The sequence below is a fragment of the Syngnathus scovelli genome, chromosome 2 (assembly GCF_024217435.2).
Source record: "Syngnathus scovelli strain Florida chromosome 2, RoL_Ssco_1.2, whole genome shotgun sequence".
In the NCBI taxonomy this organism is placed as follows: Eukaryota; Metazoa; Chordata; class Actinopteri; order Syngnathiformes; family Syngnathidae; genus Syngnathus; species Syngnathus scovelli.
Genome location: NC_090848.1, coordinates 11,747,423 through 11,761,539, shown reverse-complemented (window position 1 = coordinate 11,761,539; position 14,117 = coordinate 11,747,423). Strand labels below are relative to the sequence as shown.

The window sequence follows — 14,117 nt, the reverse complement described above, 5'->3', positions numbered from 1 at the left end:
GTATACTGTACATCTTAAACACCACAGACGGCACCTTAAAAAAAACAAAATGCCGCCCTGCATTAGAATAAGTCAAATAAGTGTTATTTTAGATTTGGAGGAATTTTGTTTTTTAAATTTGACGCGTTTGCCGGATTTTGTAGTTGTTGTGTGAGTGAACTTGAGCGCGCTGCACTTCCTGCTAAGACGCCAGGAGGAGGAGCAGGAAAACATCCGACGAGAGGAAGGTGTCGCCAACTGATGCGGACACTTTAACAAAGAAAAAAAAACCGAAACTTGCTGGGACACTTGCTGTAGATCTGGTCAGTTTTCAAAGTCTCCTTTTTCCACGTTGTCAAGCGCTTTTGTTCTGTCACTATAATGTTGTATAAAACTGAAATCCGGTTTCCTTACGACTGTTAAAGTCTCTCGAGCAGATTTGATGTTTGCTAGTATCTTTAATTTGATTGTCATGCACATACTTAAAACTTTCACAAATTTTGCTGTTAGCAGTGCTTAATTTAATCTTGCAATTAATGTCCTGTAACATTGTATTGTTGATTATCGTTCATAATCAATTTGTGTTTATAAAGTGTGATTCCAAATGTGTCGTTATCTAGTCTTATACTGTAATTTTTAAAATGTTTCCATAATCACATGCTGCTTATTAACATCTTGCTTCTGGCTGCACTGATCTATCCTTGTATGGCAATATTATTGGATCCTTCACAGAAAGATGCTGACTTCATCGTGACAGTGACTCGGGAACATCAGCAAACTGACTCGCCATGGCTGCCCGCCATCAGAAACCTACAGACATGACAGACGGCTTGATGGAGTCCAAACGGACTGAGAAAAAGTGCTGTAAGTTTCCCCTCTGTGCCTCTAGGCCTTAAAGGTGAATTCAGTTGAGGTTCTCAAGTATTAACTATTTAACGTTGTATAATAACTCAAGCCAATTACCACTGGTGAGTCATTCAGAACCAGAAGAAATGCGATTGTCAAGATGGAGTGGAAATTATTCCTTAAATAATTTTTCTGAATGATTTCATCTTGACTGCCTTAAGGATTAGGTCAAGTCTGGTCTTGTCAGGCAATTTTTGATGCACATTTGTCTTGCTTTTATGGAAACTGGTAAATCGTGTTTGGGTATAAACAATTTGTTATTCATTTCAATAAAGTGCCACTAGGTTACTCATGGTGGCTAAAAAGTTAATCAACAAACATGCAGTGAAACATTAATCTAAATGTGATACGCTGCATTGGCTTGTGTCATTCCTCAGCATGCCGATACATTTGTTCTCATTACAAAAAAAAATCCAATAAAAGGGGTCAATTTAGGATCGAGTTCGTTTTTTTACATGAGCAGTAGCGCCACACAAATGTGCAAGATGGAACATTAACCTATGTAAATAGAATCACTTGTAGAACAGAATTTTAAAAAAAAAATCAAAGGGGAGTAAGTACAGCGGTAACTGAGAGCACCTTTATTCTCACGCCACTGCTCAAACAATTAAAGCTAGTTTATTCTTAAAATTATTTTGCAGCTTGGGCCTCCTACATGACCAATTCTCCAACTGTGATCGTGATGATCGGGTTGCCTGCTCGGGGGAAAACCTACATGTCCAAGAAGTTGACGCGTTACCTCAATTGGATTGGAGTGCCAACTAAAGGTTGGTATCAAGTCATGAAGAGTAAATACAAAGCCTCCATGAACTCACATGCTGTGACTTGCTTGTTATGAATTGTCAAGTATTGCTATCTTTAGAGACGTTCCTTCACTCACATCTTGTACAGCATAAGAGGTTATGTGATAGTGTCTTATGTCAACACAGTTGGAATGCAGGTGAACGGGTTAGTAGGGCGCAGTCGACATGAAAGTGACCGCATTCGACGCTTTTTGCCTTTTTACACTCTCGTATGGTTTCCCCACAGTATTTAACCTTGGAGTCTATAGGAGACAAGCCGTGAAGTCGTACAAGTCCTATGACTTTTTCAGACATGACAACGAAGAAGCCATGCAAATAAGAAAGTGCGTAAGACTAGCCCGCCCGGCAAGCTCTTTAACAAACGTTAAACAAACAAGACAGGTTGTTTGTTGCCAAAACATTCATATCGTCTTTCTTTGAACAGAAAATGCGCTCTGGTGGCACTACAAGATGTCAAGTCCTACTTGAATGAGGAAGGAGGGCAGATTGCGGTAAGAATATTGAAAACTGGTGATGGGAAAATGAAGCTTCAAATTTGCTTCATGAACCAGTTGTGTATTTTTGTACGCTTTCCTAAACCACTTTATTCAAACCAACAGTGCTATCTAGAGGTGTCAAAAAATACAGTAACTGGTTCGTGAAGCAAATTTGAAGCTTCATTCTCCTTTAACCATCCAAAAACACACTGTCTGAGGATTTTCTTTCTTTGGGCTGAATGCTTTATTTTGTTGTGCAGGTGTTTGATGCTACCAACACCACCAGGGAGAGGAGGGAACTCATTCTTAATTTTGCGAAGAATAATTCATATAAGGTCAAAACCCGACTAATGATTAATTGTAATTGTACGGTATTATATAATTTTATAATATCTATTTTTTTCCTCTCAGGTGTTTTTTGTGGAATCCATATGTGATGATCCAGATGTCATTGCTACAAACATCCTGGTGATTAAATCAACAAAATAATATTTTTATTAGACTGGGTGAACAAAAACCTAACTAAATTCTTGATGCTCTATTGCGACCTTCAAGTTACATTCTGGCAACATAATGATTTGTTAATTTTTTTTCGGCTTGCTTTAAAAAAAATATATTTTTGAAATTATAGGACGTGAAGGTGTCCAGTCCAGACTACCCAGAGAGAGACAGAGAAAGTGTCATGGGCGATTTTCTCAAGAGGATAGAGTGTTATAAAGTAACTTACCAGCCTTTGGATCCAGACGAACATGACAGGTAAGACATTTTACATGGCATTGAATTTTGCTAAAGATGGCCAGCAGAGGGAGACAGATTCCTCTAGTATTAGGTTGTCATTTGTGTACACTTTTATAGTTACAGTTACTTACTTGTGAGAATTGTGGTATTCACACACTTCCAGGATACCTTTTTAAGCCCTGAGCTATCTGATAATAATTAAAACTATTCAGTTACTGTACGTTTCTACGAGACTCAATTAGTCATTTTGTGCTTGTAGGAGCCTGTCCTTTATTCAGGTCATCAACGTCGGCCGTCGTTTCCTGGTCAACAGAGTGCAGGATTACATTCAGAGCAAAATTGTCTACTACCTCATGAACATCCACGTGCACTCCCACTCCATCTACCTCTGTCGACACGGAGAGAGCCATCACAATCTGCAGGGACGCATTGGCGGCGACTCTGAGCTGTCAGACCGAGGAAAACAGGTGCTGAGGTCACTCTTGCGTTTCAGCGAAACATGTTTTTAGAGTTGTCAACATTAATCGATTAATTGATGCGTAATCGATTATTAAATTAATCGACTATTTTAATAATCGAGTGATTGTTTAGAGGAATTTTTTTACTTTAGAACGGTCCAAATCCTCTAATGTCCCTCTCAATAGCAATTATTCATTATTTTTTGTATTAATTCATGAAAACAAACAGATCATCGTTTGTCTTTTATCAAAACAAGACATTTGCAAACGCAAATCAATAACCCCGCCACTCACTGACTCAGTATCAAGAAGTTTGGTGAGGATAATGTTAATCTCGCTTGTTTGATATTATTTACTTGTTTTCATCACCAAGCAATAACAAATAAACAGTAAATTGTGAAAATGGTTTTGTAATACTCTTTCATGCAAAATAAAATGATTCGATTAATAGTAGGAATAATAGATTGAATAATCCATTCTAAAAATATTATATATAATAATCTGGAGAATTTGCTTTGACATGTAATTTTTAAAAATATACTAAATCTCTTTTTTTCTTTTTTTCTTTTTTTTTTTTTTAGTTTTCTGTGGCACTAAAGGGTTTTGTAGAAGAACATCGTCTGTCAGACCTAAAAGTTTGGACCAGTCAACTGCGACGCACCATTCAAACTGCAGAGGAGCTTGGCGTTCCCTACGAGCAGTGGAAGATCCTGAACGAGATAGATGCTGTATGTCCTCTTTAAAGAGATGACGGGCATAACCTACCGGGAGTCAGTCATCTTTAATGGCCTTGCTTTCAGGGAGTTTGTGAAGAAATGACATACAAAACCATTGAGGAAACGTACCCAGATGAGTACGCCATGAGATACCAGGACAAGTATCACTACCGCTATCCTGGAGGAGAGGTAATATTCCATTTCATGAATTCACCTCTATTGCTTTTAACTCACCTGTGTTTATGTGTTTCTTTTGGCTTTAGTCTTATCAGGACCTGGTGCAGCGTCTGGAGCCGGTTATCATGGAGCTGGAGCGGCAAGGCAACGTGCTGGTTATCTGTCATCAAGCCGTCATGCGGTGCCTGCTTGCTTACTTTCTGGACAAGAGCGCAGGTAGAAAAAAAATAACAATATCATACTGAGTTGAGCCTGACTTCTAGTTTACATTCCACGAATCCTTGCGGGGATTTTCACAAGCATCGCAAACTCATCGTCTGAGTTCTTTTATTTTTTGCTGCTGAACATGAAATGAAGCCATTCCAGTTAACATGATTTTCCTGGGTGGGGGTTGATATACTCAAAAAGAGGCACAGAAAGTGATTTTCTTCTCTGCACAAAATAAATGATTTGTACTTCTGTGGCCACAGATGATCTTCCATATTTGAAGTGTCCCCTGCACACTGTCCTCAAACTCACCCCTGTGGCTTATGGTAAGCCCCCCTACCACTCTCGAGTCAGTTGAACCTGACATCCGTCGTATCCATTTGTGGTATTAAGATGTCTTTTCTTGCCCCTCGCCGCTAGGTTGTAAAGTGGATATGTTTGACCTAAAGGTGGAGGCTGTCAACACTCACAGGGACAGACCATTAGTAAGTTTTCCATTATGTCTTATTAGGATTATTTGTGTGTCACCTGAAAACATTCATAATCAAAAATAAACAGAGGCCACCTCTGGATCACTATTTGGTTTTGGACTCCAAAAGATGTTCCTGTTGATGCAGGTTTGACATACTTGCCACATTGTATGTCTGTTTATTTATTTGTACTTGCTCACAACAGCCTGCGCCTGCTACCTTTTTTGGCGAACAACTCCAAATTTGTTTTCTGGTCATAATTGTGTGTTATTTGCAGTGAGACGTTCAGCCTGGAGTCCTAGACAGAGTGAGTGCTCTACATGAACATATTGAGGGACGTTTAGCCAAGAGCAACCTTAACAATGGCTTCCGGGCTTCCAAAGCACACAAATGTTTCAAACTTTGGGGAGGTGTTAGAAGTTTTGGTTTGTTTCTCAATGTCTTTTGGATATTGGCACTTTGTAGCCGCGTAACCTGCCGAACGCTGCAGCTTGATGTCCCCCCCCCCCTCACTTTTCAAAGCTGACTGTCATCTTCGCTTGTATTTTTGGTGCAATGTCATAACAGCAGAGAAAACACTCAATGTGCTTTTTTGGGTCACTATGGGAGATCCAAATCATTTGACATAATGGTAAAACATGTTACTAAGTTCCTGTGGTTTGTGTCTGCCATCGCCGAGTAGGACCGCATAAGGAAAGATGTCCCGGCAGCTTTCTCCCGGCGGAATAGCTTCACGCCGCTGTCCAGCCACGACCAGATCAAACGGCCTCGCCTCTACAGCGTTGGCAACCCACCGCAGCCTCGCTCGTCGCAGACTCTCGTTTTATCCAGCTTGCCGTTCTCCGAGGCATCGGAGGGCGTAGAGCAGCGAGAATGTGAGGTCAGTGTTGAATTTGGGAGGGAGGCGAAACTGAAAATGAAATGTTTGTCACTACCGTCCAGACAGGGAGTGTTTAGCCCTGGCTAGTGAGCTCACATGTCAAAATTAGAACAAGTTATGCTTCTGTGACTCTTGCTGCGGTGTTTTCGCTAAATCCTCAGCTCTCCCGTTTTGCCTCTTGCAGGACTCCCTGAACGGCTTCAGTGCAAGAGACACAGACGACAGGGCTGGCACTTAAAGAAAGGTTTCTTGAATTTAGTCTTGACGTTCGTTCATCACTGATCAAATGTCTGGCCCCTTGTACCTTCTGCTTTTGCACCTCCCCAATAATGTTTCTTCGCCACATGGAACCTCAACAAAATCACTGTACAGGTCTCTTATATAAACTAAGCGTCCATCCAGTAGTTGTTTACAAACAGCTACCGTAATTTCCGGACTATAAGCCGCGACTTTTTTCCAAAATTTTGAACCCTGCGGCTTATAGTCAGGTGCGGCTTATATAAGATTTTTTTCGTGATTTTTGTGATGACTTCATCACTTTTATACACTCGTAAAAAGGCTGTGGACCACTGTTGTGCGGTATCTTGAAGAAAAAAACAACAACAAAAATACTATTTTGAAACACTACTATTGCTGCTGCTTATTCTGGCTGTGTTGCTTGTGACTATTATGAGCTTTAGTAGGAATGCACGCTAGGTGACCTGCGTCAAAGGGCTCTAAACCCTTTCTCTTCGAGATTACACAAAGCAGTGACGCTGTTTGGACCATCTGCATTATATTAAAACCCAATCAATCAGCATTTAAATTCAATTCTTCTGACATTTTGCTCACCAAAAACAAGTTGTAATGAATGTGAACTTTTAATGCATTTTATTCAGAAGGTTACTTTGAACCCTGAGGCTTAAATGGCGGCGAGGCGTATTTATGGATTTTTACGGCTTTCTGTGTACTGTCTTTCTTTGTAAAAAACTCATGTGCACGTGCGGCTTATAGTCCGGTGCGGCTTATGTAAGAAAAAAACTAAAATATCCCTGAATTTTAGCTGGTGCGGCTTATAGTCCGGTGCGGCTTATAGTCCGGAAATTACGGTAACTATTCTTTTGTTTTAGGGACGCCCACATAAAAATGGAAGAATTTCAAGGGCCATTTATTTTTATTTAATTTATCAAACATGCCAAAATCCGTCAAGCAAGCAATTAAGTGTTGTTTTTGTCCCCTGCTATTCTCTATCTTATCTTATCTGTATCTGTTGTCCCTTTGTCTGCCACTTCCCCTTGTTCTTAAGAACGGATGATGTAAATTAATGCTCACCGCAGCTATCCCTCTTTTTAACTTTTTATTACATAGAATAGGAAACAACACACCAGAATGGAATGGCAGCCGTGAATGTAGATATGCTGATTTAAGGAAAATTTTGAGTACTCTGTAAACGTGTGAATTTTCTGTGTTGTGGCTTCATGATTGCTATTGCTGTTAAATGTAAATTATTTTAAGACTGTCCTATAGGTGTCTGAACGTTTTAGATGGTGCACCCTAAAATCAAGTGTAATCAAGTCTACCAAATAATGGAAATGTTGTCTTAAAGATAAGGGACACGTGTTTAAATATGATTGTGTTTGAATTACCTTCTGAAATTCACTGCAGTCTTCCAAATGGAATTATTTAATGATGAGACAATCATTGTTGAATGAAATACAGGTTTGTTGATGTAACAACATATTTATGCGAAGCATTGAAAGTAATAGATCGCACCTCGTGCCTTTGTATAACAGGAAAATGAAGCTTCAAAATTGGTTTATGAACCAGTTGTATTTTTTAACTGCTCTTCATGGCACTGTTGGTTTCAAAAATAGGTTGATTTGCTTTCAGTCCAATTTTGAACAGAGTGCCATCTAGGGAGGTAAAAGAAAAATAACAACTGGATCATGAAGCTAATTTGAAGCTTCATTTTCCTATCACTCCAAGGCGCATTTTGAAGTAGTGTCCTTAAAATGACCATGATAAAATAATGACTAGTCAACATTTTACACTTTGGTTTTGTTATTTGAAGTTTCTACACATTTAACCTGTGGTTGGTTTCATATTACTTCTAAAGTATCACACAGGCTGGCATCACACCAACAACTGTGTATTTTACAGGCAATCAATGATAAATCTACTTGAATCAATGAAATATTTATTTTCAGATGTACAGTGTAAATGTGTTCCCTTTGCATGATCCATTTGGTTTGGTTGCTGTTTGTTTTCAGATTTGCATTTAAGAATCATCACCATATTGAATGAGTTACAATTGTGTAGAAGCCATTTGTTTGCTCAACTGTCAGAGTTTGACTTTGATTAACAGTGACAAGGGCATGCGATGATGTCATTGTGCCTGCGGTGTCTGAAAACTGTCTCGGAACTCAAATTTACTTGTTTTGATGTTAAGCACACAACTTCTGTGTCATCTAAAACTATAAGCTCACGGGAAAAGTATAAGGATCAAGTTTCATCTTTTTATTTAAATTTTTTAAATTTGCATGCATTTCACACATTTTTTGTTTTCTTGATTTAACGTAGCTTTTTTATTTTTATTTTCATTCTATTATTCAAAGATGCTGTCTGATAAATACTATAATAGCCAAATACATCAATATGCTGCTGAACCGTTTGAGTATGTTGTGTTTATTTAATTGTAGCCTGGCCGGCCCGAGTTTATGTGTGCGTGTGCCCGTTCTCGCATGTGGGTGGTGAGGGTTCAGCCCTCTATAAATACTGCCATCATCCTCCCATGTCTACTTGTTATCCTCATTTTACCTGAATCCAATCAACATCATGAGGACCATTGTGTGCATTATTTTCTGTTCATTCTTTTTATTATTTGACACAGGTAAGTTTATTTTTCTTATTTATATAGCACATTCCAGTTATTGGACTCGACAGTCAGATGGCATTTAATCTTGAAATACATAGCCGAGGTTCCAAAGCGATGCTCAGCGCCGCCCAAGTATCCATCCACCAGACTCCACAACAAATTCAGCACCAGAAGCAAGTTCGACAGTGGGGAGAAAGTTTACTACAAGTGCACCGAGAACTTGGTTGCATACGCGGGCAGCCTGTCCGTGATGTGCGTCAATGGAACCTGGACTACTTTGACACTCAAATGCGACAGTAAGAATGTGACGGTTGTGCCAGAAGTGGCCTCTTTTCTAGTCTGATATAATTCAAGACAGTTTTCATTTCCACATATGGCCACAGGAGGGCGTCTGCACGTTATTTTTTTCCCTCATAAATGCACAATTTCTATTTAACTGGAAAACAAGATCTGATTATTTTAAGTCGGATTAATCTACTCTGCCCGTTTTCAATAAAGATATTGCAGTGATGTTGATGATCTACCTCACAGGTGTCAAACTCAAAGCCTGGGGGGCCAGATACGGCCCGCCACATCATTTTATGTGGCCCGCGAATACAAATTGTGCATCACATTCGTGTCATTACTAGAATTGCAAATTGTCTTCACTTTTAATAATATCTTTTTTTTATATATTTGACCAGTTTTTACTCGTATGATTTGAAAACGAGTTATCTGTCAATTTATTTTGTACCTTTTACTGTATGAGGCAGGGGTGTCGCACTCCAGTCCTCGGGGGCCGCATTCCAATATGTTTTCCAAGATCCCTCGTTAAGTGCACCTGTGTGAAAAGTTAGGCTCCTGCAGACCATGAAAATGAACTGATCTTTTCACTCAGGTGTGTTTAACAAGGGTAACTTGGAAAACATGTTGGAATGCGGCCCCAAGGACTAAAGCTTGACACCTCTGACCTTTGACCATGATATTTCCCTAATAAAGTGGCCTGTTATTAGGTACACTTGAAAATGGCAGTGTACCTAATGGAGTGTCCGTGTGATTCCCTCGTTAAATGCAGGTGCGTGAAAACTTTTAGCTCCTTTTGAACGTGAAAGAAGCTAAAACTTTTCACGCACCTGCGCTTAACGAGGGTCACTTGGAAAACATGTTGGAACGCGGCCCCGAGGACTAGAGCTTGACACCTCTGACCTTTGACCATGATATTTCCCTAATAAAGTGGCCTGTTATTAGGTACACTTGAAAATGGCGGTGTACCTAATGGAGTGTCCGTGTGATTCCCTCGTTAAGTGCAGGTGCGTGAAAACTTTTAGCTCCTTTTGAACGTGAAAGAAGCTAAAACTTTTCACGCACCTGCGCTTAACGATATGTTGGAATGCGGGCCCCAATTCTAAAGATTCAGTTCACTTAAGAACTGGAATGCACATCATTAGTACAAAACAGTGCAGACGACCACAGGCTTCCAGGTTGAAATAGCCGACTGGTTAATGACATGGGCTCTTGCTCAGCAAGAATTTGGTTCGATCCCAGGTGTGAGAATGTGCTTTTATTGTGCAATTAACGCTTTATTTATTCTTTAATTTGAAGCCCGAATTTTAAAACCTAACCCAATGTATTAATGAGCAAATTGCTACTTTGCATTGCTTGGCTGTAGTTTTGACTACTACCCAATCAGATGATGGAAAGGTTTTGGCGTCATGAAATATTTTCCCTCTTTTCAATTCTGTAAAGAGATGCTGTGTGGCTCTGCTGGGGAGATTCGAAACGGACGCTTTACGTATACCGGCGTAGAATTTGGAGACATTGCTACAGCTCATTGTGATGATGGGTGAGACATTCAAACAATCTCCCTTTAGCACCGCTGGACAGGTTGTGAATGTTCACTCTGTCACCAGGTTTCAGCTTTTCGGACGGCGAACCAGGAAATGCATGAGTTTCGGCTGGGATGGTCACCCTCCCTCTTGTGAAGGTGCAGCGATGAGATTTCTTGCGCTTTCCACGGTGCTTACGACATTTACTCTCCGTTCCAGCCGTGGTGTGCGATGAGCCTCCAGAGGTGGCCAACGCAGAGCGAAACGGCAACGAGGAAGCATTGTACAAGTACAAGAGTGTGATTGTGTATGAATGTCGCACGGGGACCCTCCTGGGGAACAAGGTCATATGGTGCATGGAGAACGGCACATGGAGCACACCGCCTTCATGCAGAGGTCTGCCACACAAATAGTCCACACGGTCATCTTTACACAAATTTATTTACAATTTGCCATGAAGAAAAGTGAATAAAAGTTGGGAGTTTCTCCACAGAAATCACATGTCCATCTCCAAAAGTGCCCAACGCCTCCTGGACGCGAGCTCACACCAGGCTTTATCAACACCGGGACACGATCGACATCAACTGTCGCCATGGTTACACAGTGGTGGGTGCGAGCACAGTCACCTGTGGTGACGACGGTCAGTGGAGTCCCAGCCTTCCCAAATGTAGACGCATGTGTAAGACAACAACTCTGGTGGAAATCGATCACAGGATTATTATCGTAATTCCTTTTCTTAACACATTTAACTCGTCTTTTCTCCCCCCTTTTTTTTTTTTTTTTTTATTAGCACGGCGCACTAAATGGCAGAGCCGATATGGTGTGTGATACGTGATGCTACATTAGTCAGTCCAAGACCAGCATAATAGAAGCAAACAGAAGATGTAAAATTAGCTTTGGACCTCAAGACTTCTCTGCCTTGCACACATTAAACATGTTTTTAAAATGAAGCTGACATACAGGCTGTTTATTTCAATAAGTGTTTTTGGGCAAGAATGAGTACACACTTGTTGCGGTCACCTCTATACATTTTTTTTTTTTTTTCCTTTTTACCGTCGATAACGCCATGTGTATCATCTATGGGCTAAGCTGCTAGTGAGCATTCATGAACAAACAAGTTACAAGGAAATAAGAACACCAATTCCATTCATTTAAAAAGACAATACAAAATCCAGACATTTACATGAGCAATAACAATTCAAGTGCAAATATCAACTCTATGATACATCATAGCAAACTCTCTTTTAAAAGGCAACAATCTCAACCCCAAAAAAAAAAAAAAAAAAAAAAAAAAAGAAATCAATCAGGTTGCAGGGAAGAAGCTGATTCTGTTGGGAAGGGACTTTTTACCCATGAGGGCCATGTCGTAATAATATTGAAAGGAAATTTAGTAAGAATCACAAACATAAGTTTAGGGAATTTCTTTAGGGCGGCCCAGCCAAAGGAATCCCCTGCATGTGTGTTCCTAAACCAGTCAAGCCGCTTCCCGTTTCCAGTCTTTTTTTTTTAACAACCGAGCCAGGTGAGGTTTTCATCTTTTGATGGAACGCTCAAAATTGTATTGTGGGAGCGTTTTTTGATTATTAATGTTAAATTATCATACCCTGTTGCTGTCGTTGTTCTGTGATCACAAAGAAGGTTTTTTTCCCAAACTGCTATATGTTGATGACATATTTGACTCCCTCTGCAAAATCATATGAAGGGTCAACAGTGCTGCTTTCCAAAACATTATTTTTGGCTCACTGGCGGTGCTAGGGATTTTTCCTGGGGAGGGGGTCAAGAATATCTCACGGGGTCCACGAAACAAAAATGTTGCTTTACAGACCCCTCCAAAAAATCTGAAATTCTGATAAAAATTCTTTCCATGATGGTACAGGTGGAAATGTGGAAAAAGAAATGCTGAAAATACCTATAAGGCAATTATCTGGCCTGGCGCCTGGTGGGGTCCAAGCATATTTGGGGGGGGGGGTCAGTGCCCCCACTCCCCTCCACCGCTAGCTCTGCCAGTGTGTGATTAAAACCAAATGTATTATTTTCATTCATTGCACTTGTATTATAAAGGTAGAAGGATGGGCTCATGATCTAGTGCACAAAACAACATGAGCCGCCTTTGTGGGCCCTCTTTGGAAGAGCTGTCTTTACTGGGACAGACCAAACATGAGCTAGGGGAGTTGGGTGTCTTTGGATCTGATGTGGGCACGACATTATAGGGTGCAGGGGCGCAGGTGTGATTCTAGTGGTCGGCCTCAAGGAATCCAACCGTTGTTTTACTAATATTCCGTATTTACAAGTCAAAACATCAAAGACCTGCTTCACGGACAGGTGATGAGATCATCGAACTGCCAGCGTGTAACAAGTCAAGTACTTGAAATTCTTTGCTTCCTTTTTTCACTTCAAACCTTTACACTAGTCATGAGTATAGTACATGAGAAAGACAAGATGAGATTGAAGAATTAAAGTGACCTTTTACAAGAAGCAGCAAACATCATGTCCCTCAAAGACATTCAACTCTCAATCCCTCTCCCAGACACATTCCACATCATCTCATTCCTGTGGCTCTCCCACTTATTAGTTTCTTATTCATCTTGCAAAAATGTCCTCTGTGTTCCTGGAATGATTAACCACCTTCTTTTTTTGTATTTGCTTTAAAGTTGCCTTGTAAAAAAATAAAAAAATAAAAAAAGGAGAAAAAGAGCAACAGAAATGCTGGGCGGGTTGGAAAAGGCTGGTGCAGTCTAGACAGCACAGATGAACTGTTTTAACAGTAAAACTGCTCTAAGAGCTCAAACATAGTAAGGCTTTAAATGAGCTGGAACACAGCTGCGACATGAATTAGTTAGCAACTGCTCCTCCTCGAGGACGCACACACAGCACGGACACACACACGCACACACACACACACGCGATGGAACCTGGAAACTTGCACAACACTTACAGTCATACTTAACCGTCGCAGTCGGGGCTGGAATACACACCAGTCATTTAAGCAAATACAACAACAAGCTCTAACACAACATCACGCCTACTGTCTCAAATTGCCGTTTCTATCCGTTTGAATGGTCTCAATGCACACCGCAATAGAAACCAAACCCACTCACATATTCTACATCCCCCACTAAACGCTTACGCTCCGGACTGTGGACCTGTGACGGGAAAACTGACAAATATTCAGCATTTTGCAGGTTTGTCAATGGAAATAAAAAGAGGATTAAAAAAAACAAAAGTGTGTATATTTTGTGTGTTGAAGTCCTTTATGAGTTGCGGGATGTAACCCGTAAGGGCGACGGGGGGGTCTTAAGTGAATGGCTGATGCAGGTTTACTTGTATGGTCGCAGGAAAGCAGAGACTTTGCTGCTTATGAGGCGGATGAAAGATCGGGGCAGCATCTCGTTGGACTCCCGTGTGGTGTACTTGAAGTAGTTGTTTGGGTGAGCCAGCACGTCAAAAAGAGTCTTTATCAGTTTTTTATCCTGAAAACACAAGAACAGATATGGGTGCATTCATTAAGAGTGGTTCTGTGAGCCTATTTGTAACCTGTTAAAAAGTTCATAGAAAAAGGTAATGTTTCATATTGAAATGCAATTAATTCATTTCAGACAACTTAAAAAAATATTTATGTTTTTATTTTTAGCCAGTGTGTGGTTAAGA

At 40.4% G+C, this 14,117-nt stretch overlaps 3 protein-coding genes across 8 annotated transcripts in view; 2 read left to right on the top strand and 1 right to left on the bottom strand.

The window, feature by feature from the left end:
• The first annotated feature begins 142 nt into the window (after positions 1–142).
• Positions 143–6,228, top strand: LOC125987709 (6-phosphofructo-2-kinase/fructose-2,6-bisphosphatase 2). 2 transcript variants are annotated; one of them, XM_049752083.2, is made up of 16 exons: positions 143–302; positions 712–843; positions 1,527–1,652; positions 1,915–2,011; positions 2,113–2,179; positions 2,425–2,499; positions 2,576–2,632; positions 2,796–2,920; positions 3,162–3,369; positions 3,942–4,088; positions 4,161–4,265; positions 4,340–4,469; positions 4,724–4,786; positions 4,881–4,945; positions 5,613–5,810; positions 5,995–6,228. In XM_049752083.2, the coding sequence occupies exons 2-16, from the start codon at positions 768–770 to the stop codon at positions 6,046–6,048; spliced, it is 1,593 nt and encodes a 530-aa protein (XP_049608040.1). In that variant the 5' UTR covers positions 143–302; positions 712–767; the 3' UTR covers positions 6,049–6,228. The 2 variants fall into 2 exon arrangements, with proteins under 2 accessions (XP_049608040.1, XP_049608041.1); XM_049752084.2 differs by lacking the exon at positions 5,995–6,228 and adding an exon at positions 5,208–5,237 and having other exon boundaries at positions 5,613–5,762.
• Positions 6,229–6,905: 677 nt separating this feature from the next.
• On the top strand, positions 6,906–11,768 carry LOC125987710 (membrane cofactor protein). 2 transcript variants are annotated; one of them, XM_049752087.1, is made up of 7 exons: positions 6,906–8,679; positions 8,763–8,960; positions 10,390–10,486; positions 10,554–10,627; positions 10,689–10,865; positions 10,963–11,148; positions 11,260–11,768. In XM_049752087.1, the coding sequence occupies exons 1-7, from the start codon at positions 8,625–8,627 to the stop codon at positions 11,295–11,297; spliced, it is 825 nt and encodes a 274-aa protein (XP_049608044.1). In that variant the 5' UTR covers positions 6,906–8,624; the 3' UTR covers positions 11,298–11,768. The 2 variants fall into 2 exon arrangements, with proteins under 2 accessions (XP_049608044.1, XP_049608042.1); XM_049752085.1 differs by having other exon boundaries at positions 10,963–11,768.
• Positions 10,892–14,117, bottom strand: part of LOC125987708 (signal peptide, CUB and EGF-like domain-containing protein 3) — a 59,631-nt gene continuing 56,405 nt past the window's right edge. For all 4 annotated transcript variants that reach the window (XM_049752080.1, XM_049752081.1, XM_049752082.1 and 1 more), the window contains one exon: positions 10,892–13,939. In XM_049752080.1, the coding sequence (XP_049608037.1) occupies positions 13,787–13,939 (153 nt within the window). In that variant the 3' untranslated portion in view covers positions 10,892–13,786. The remainder of the gene's footprint in view (positions 13,940–14,117) is intronic.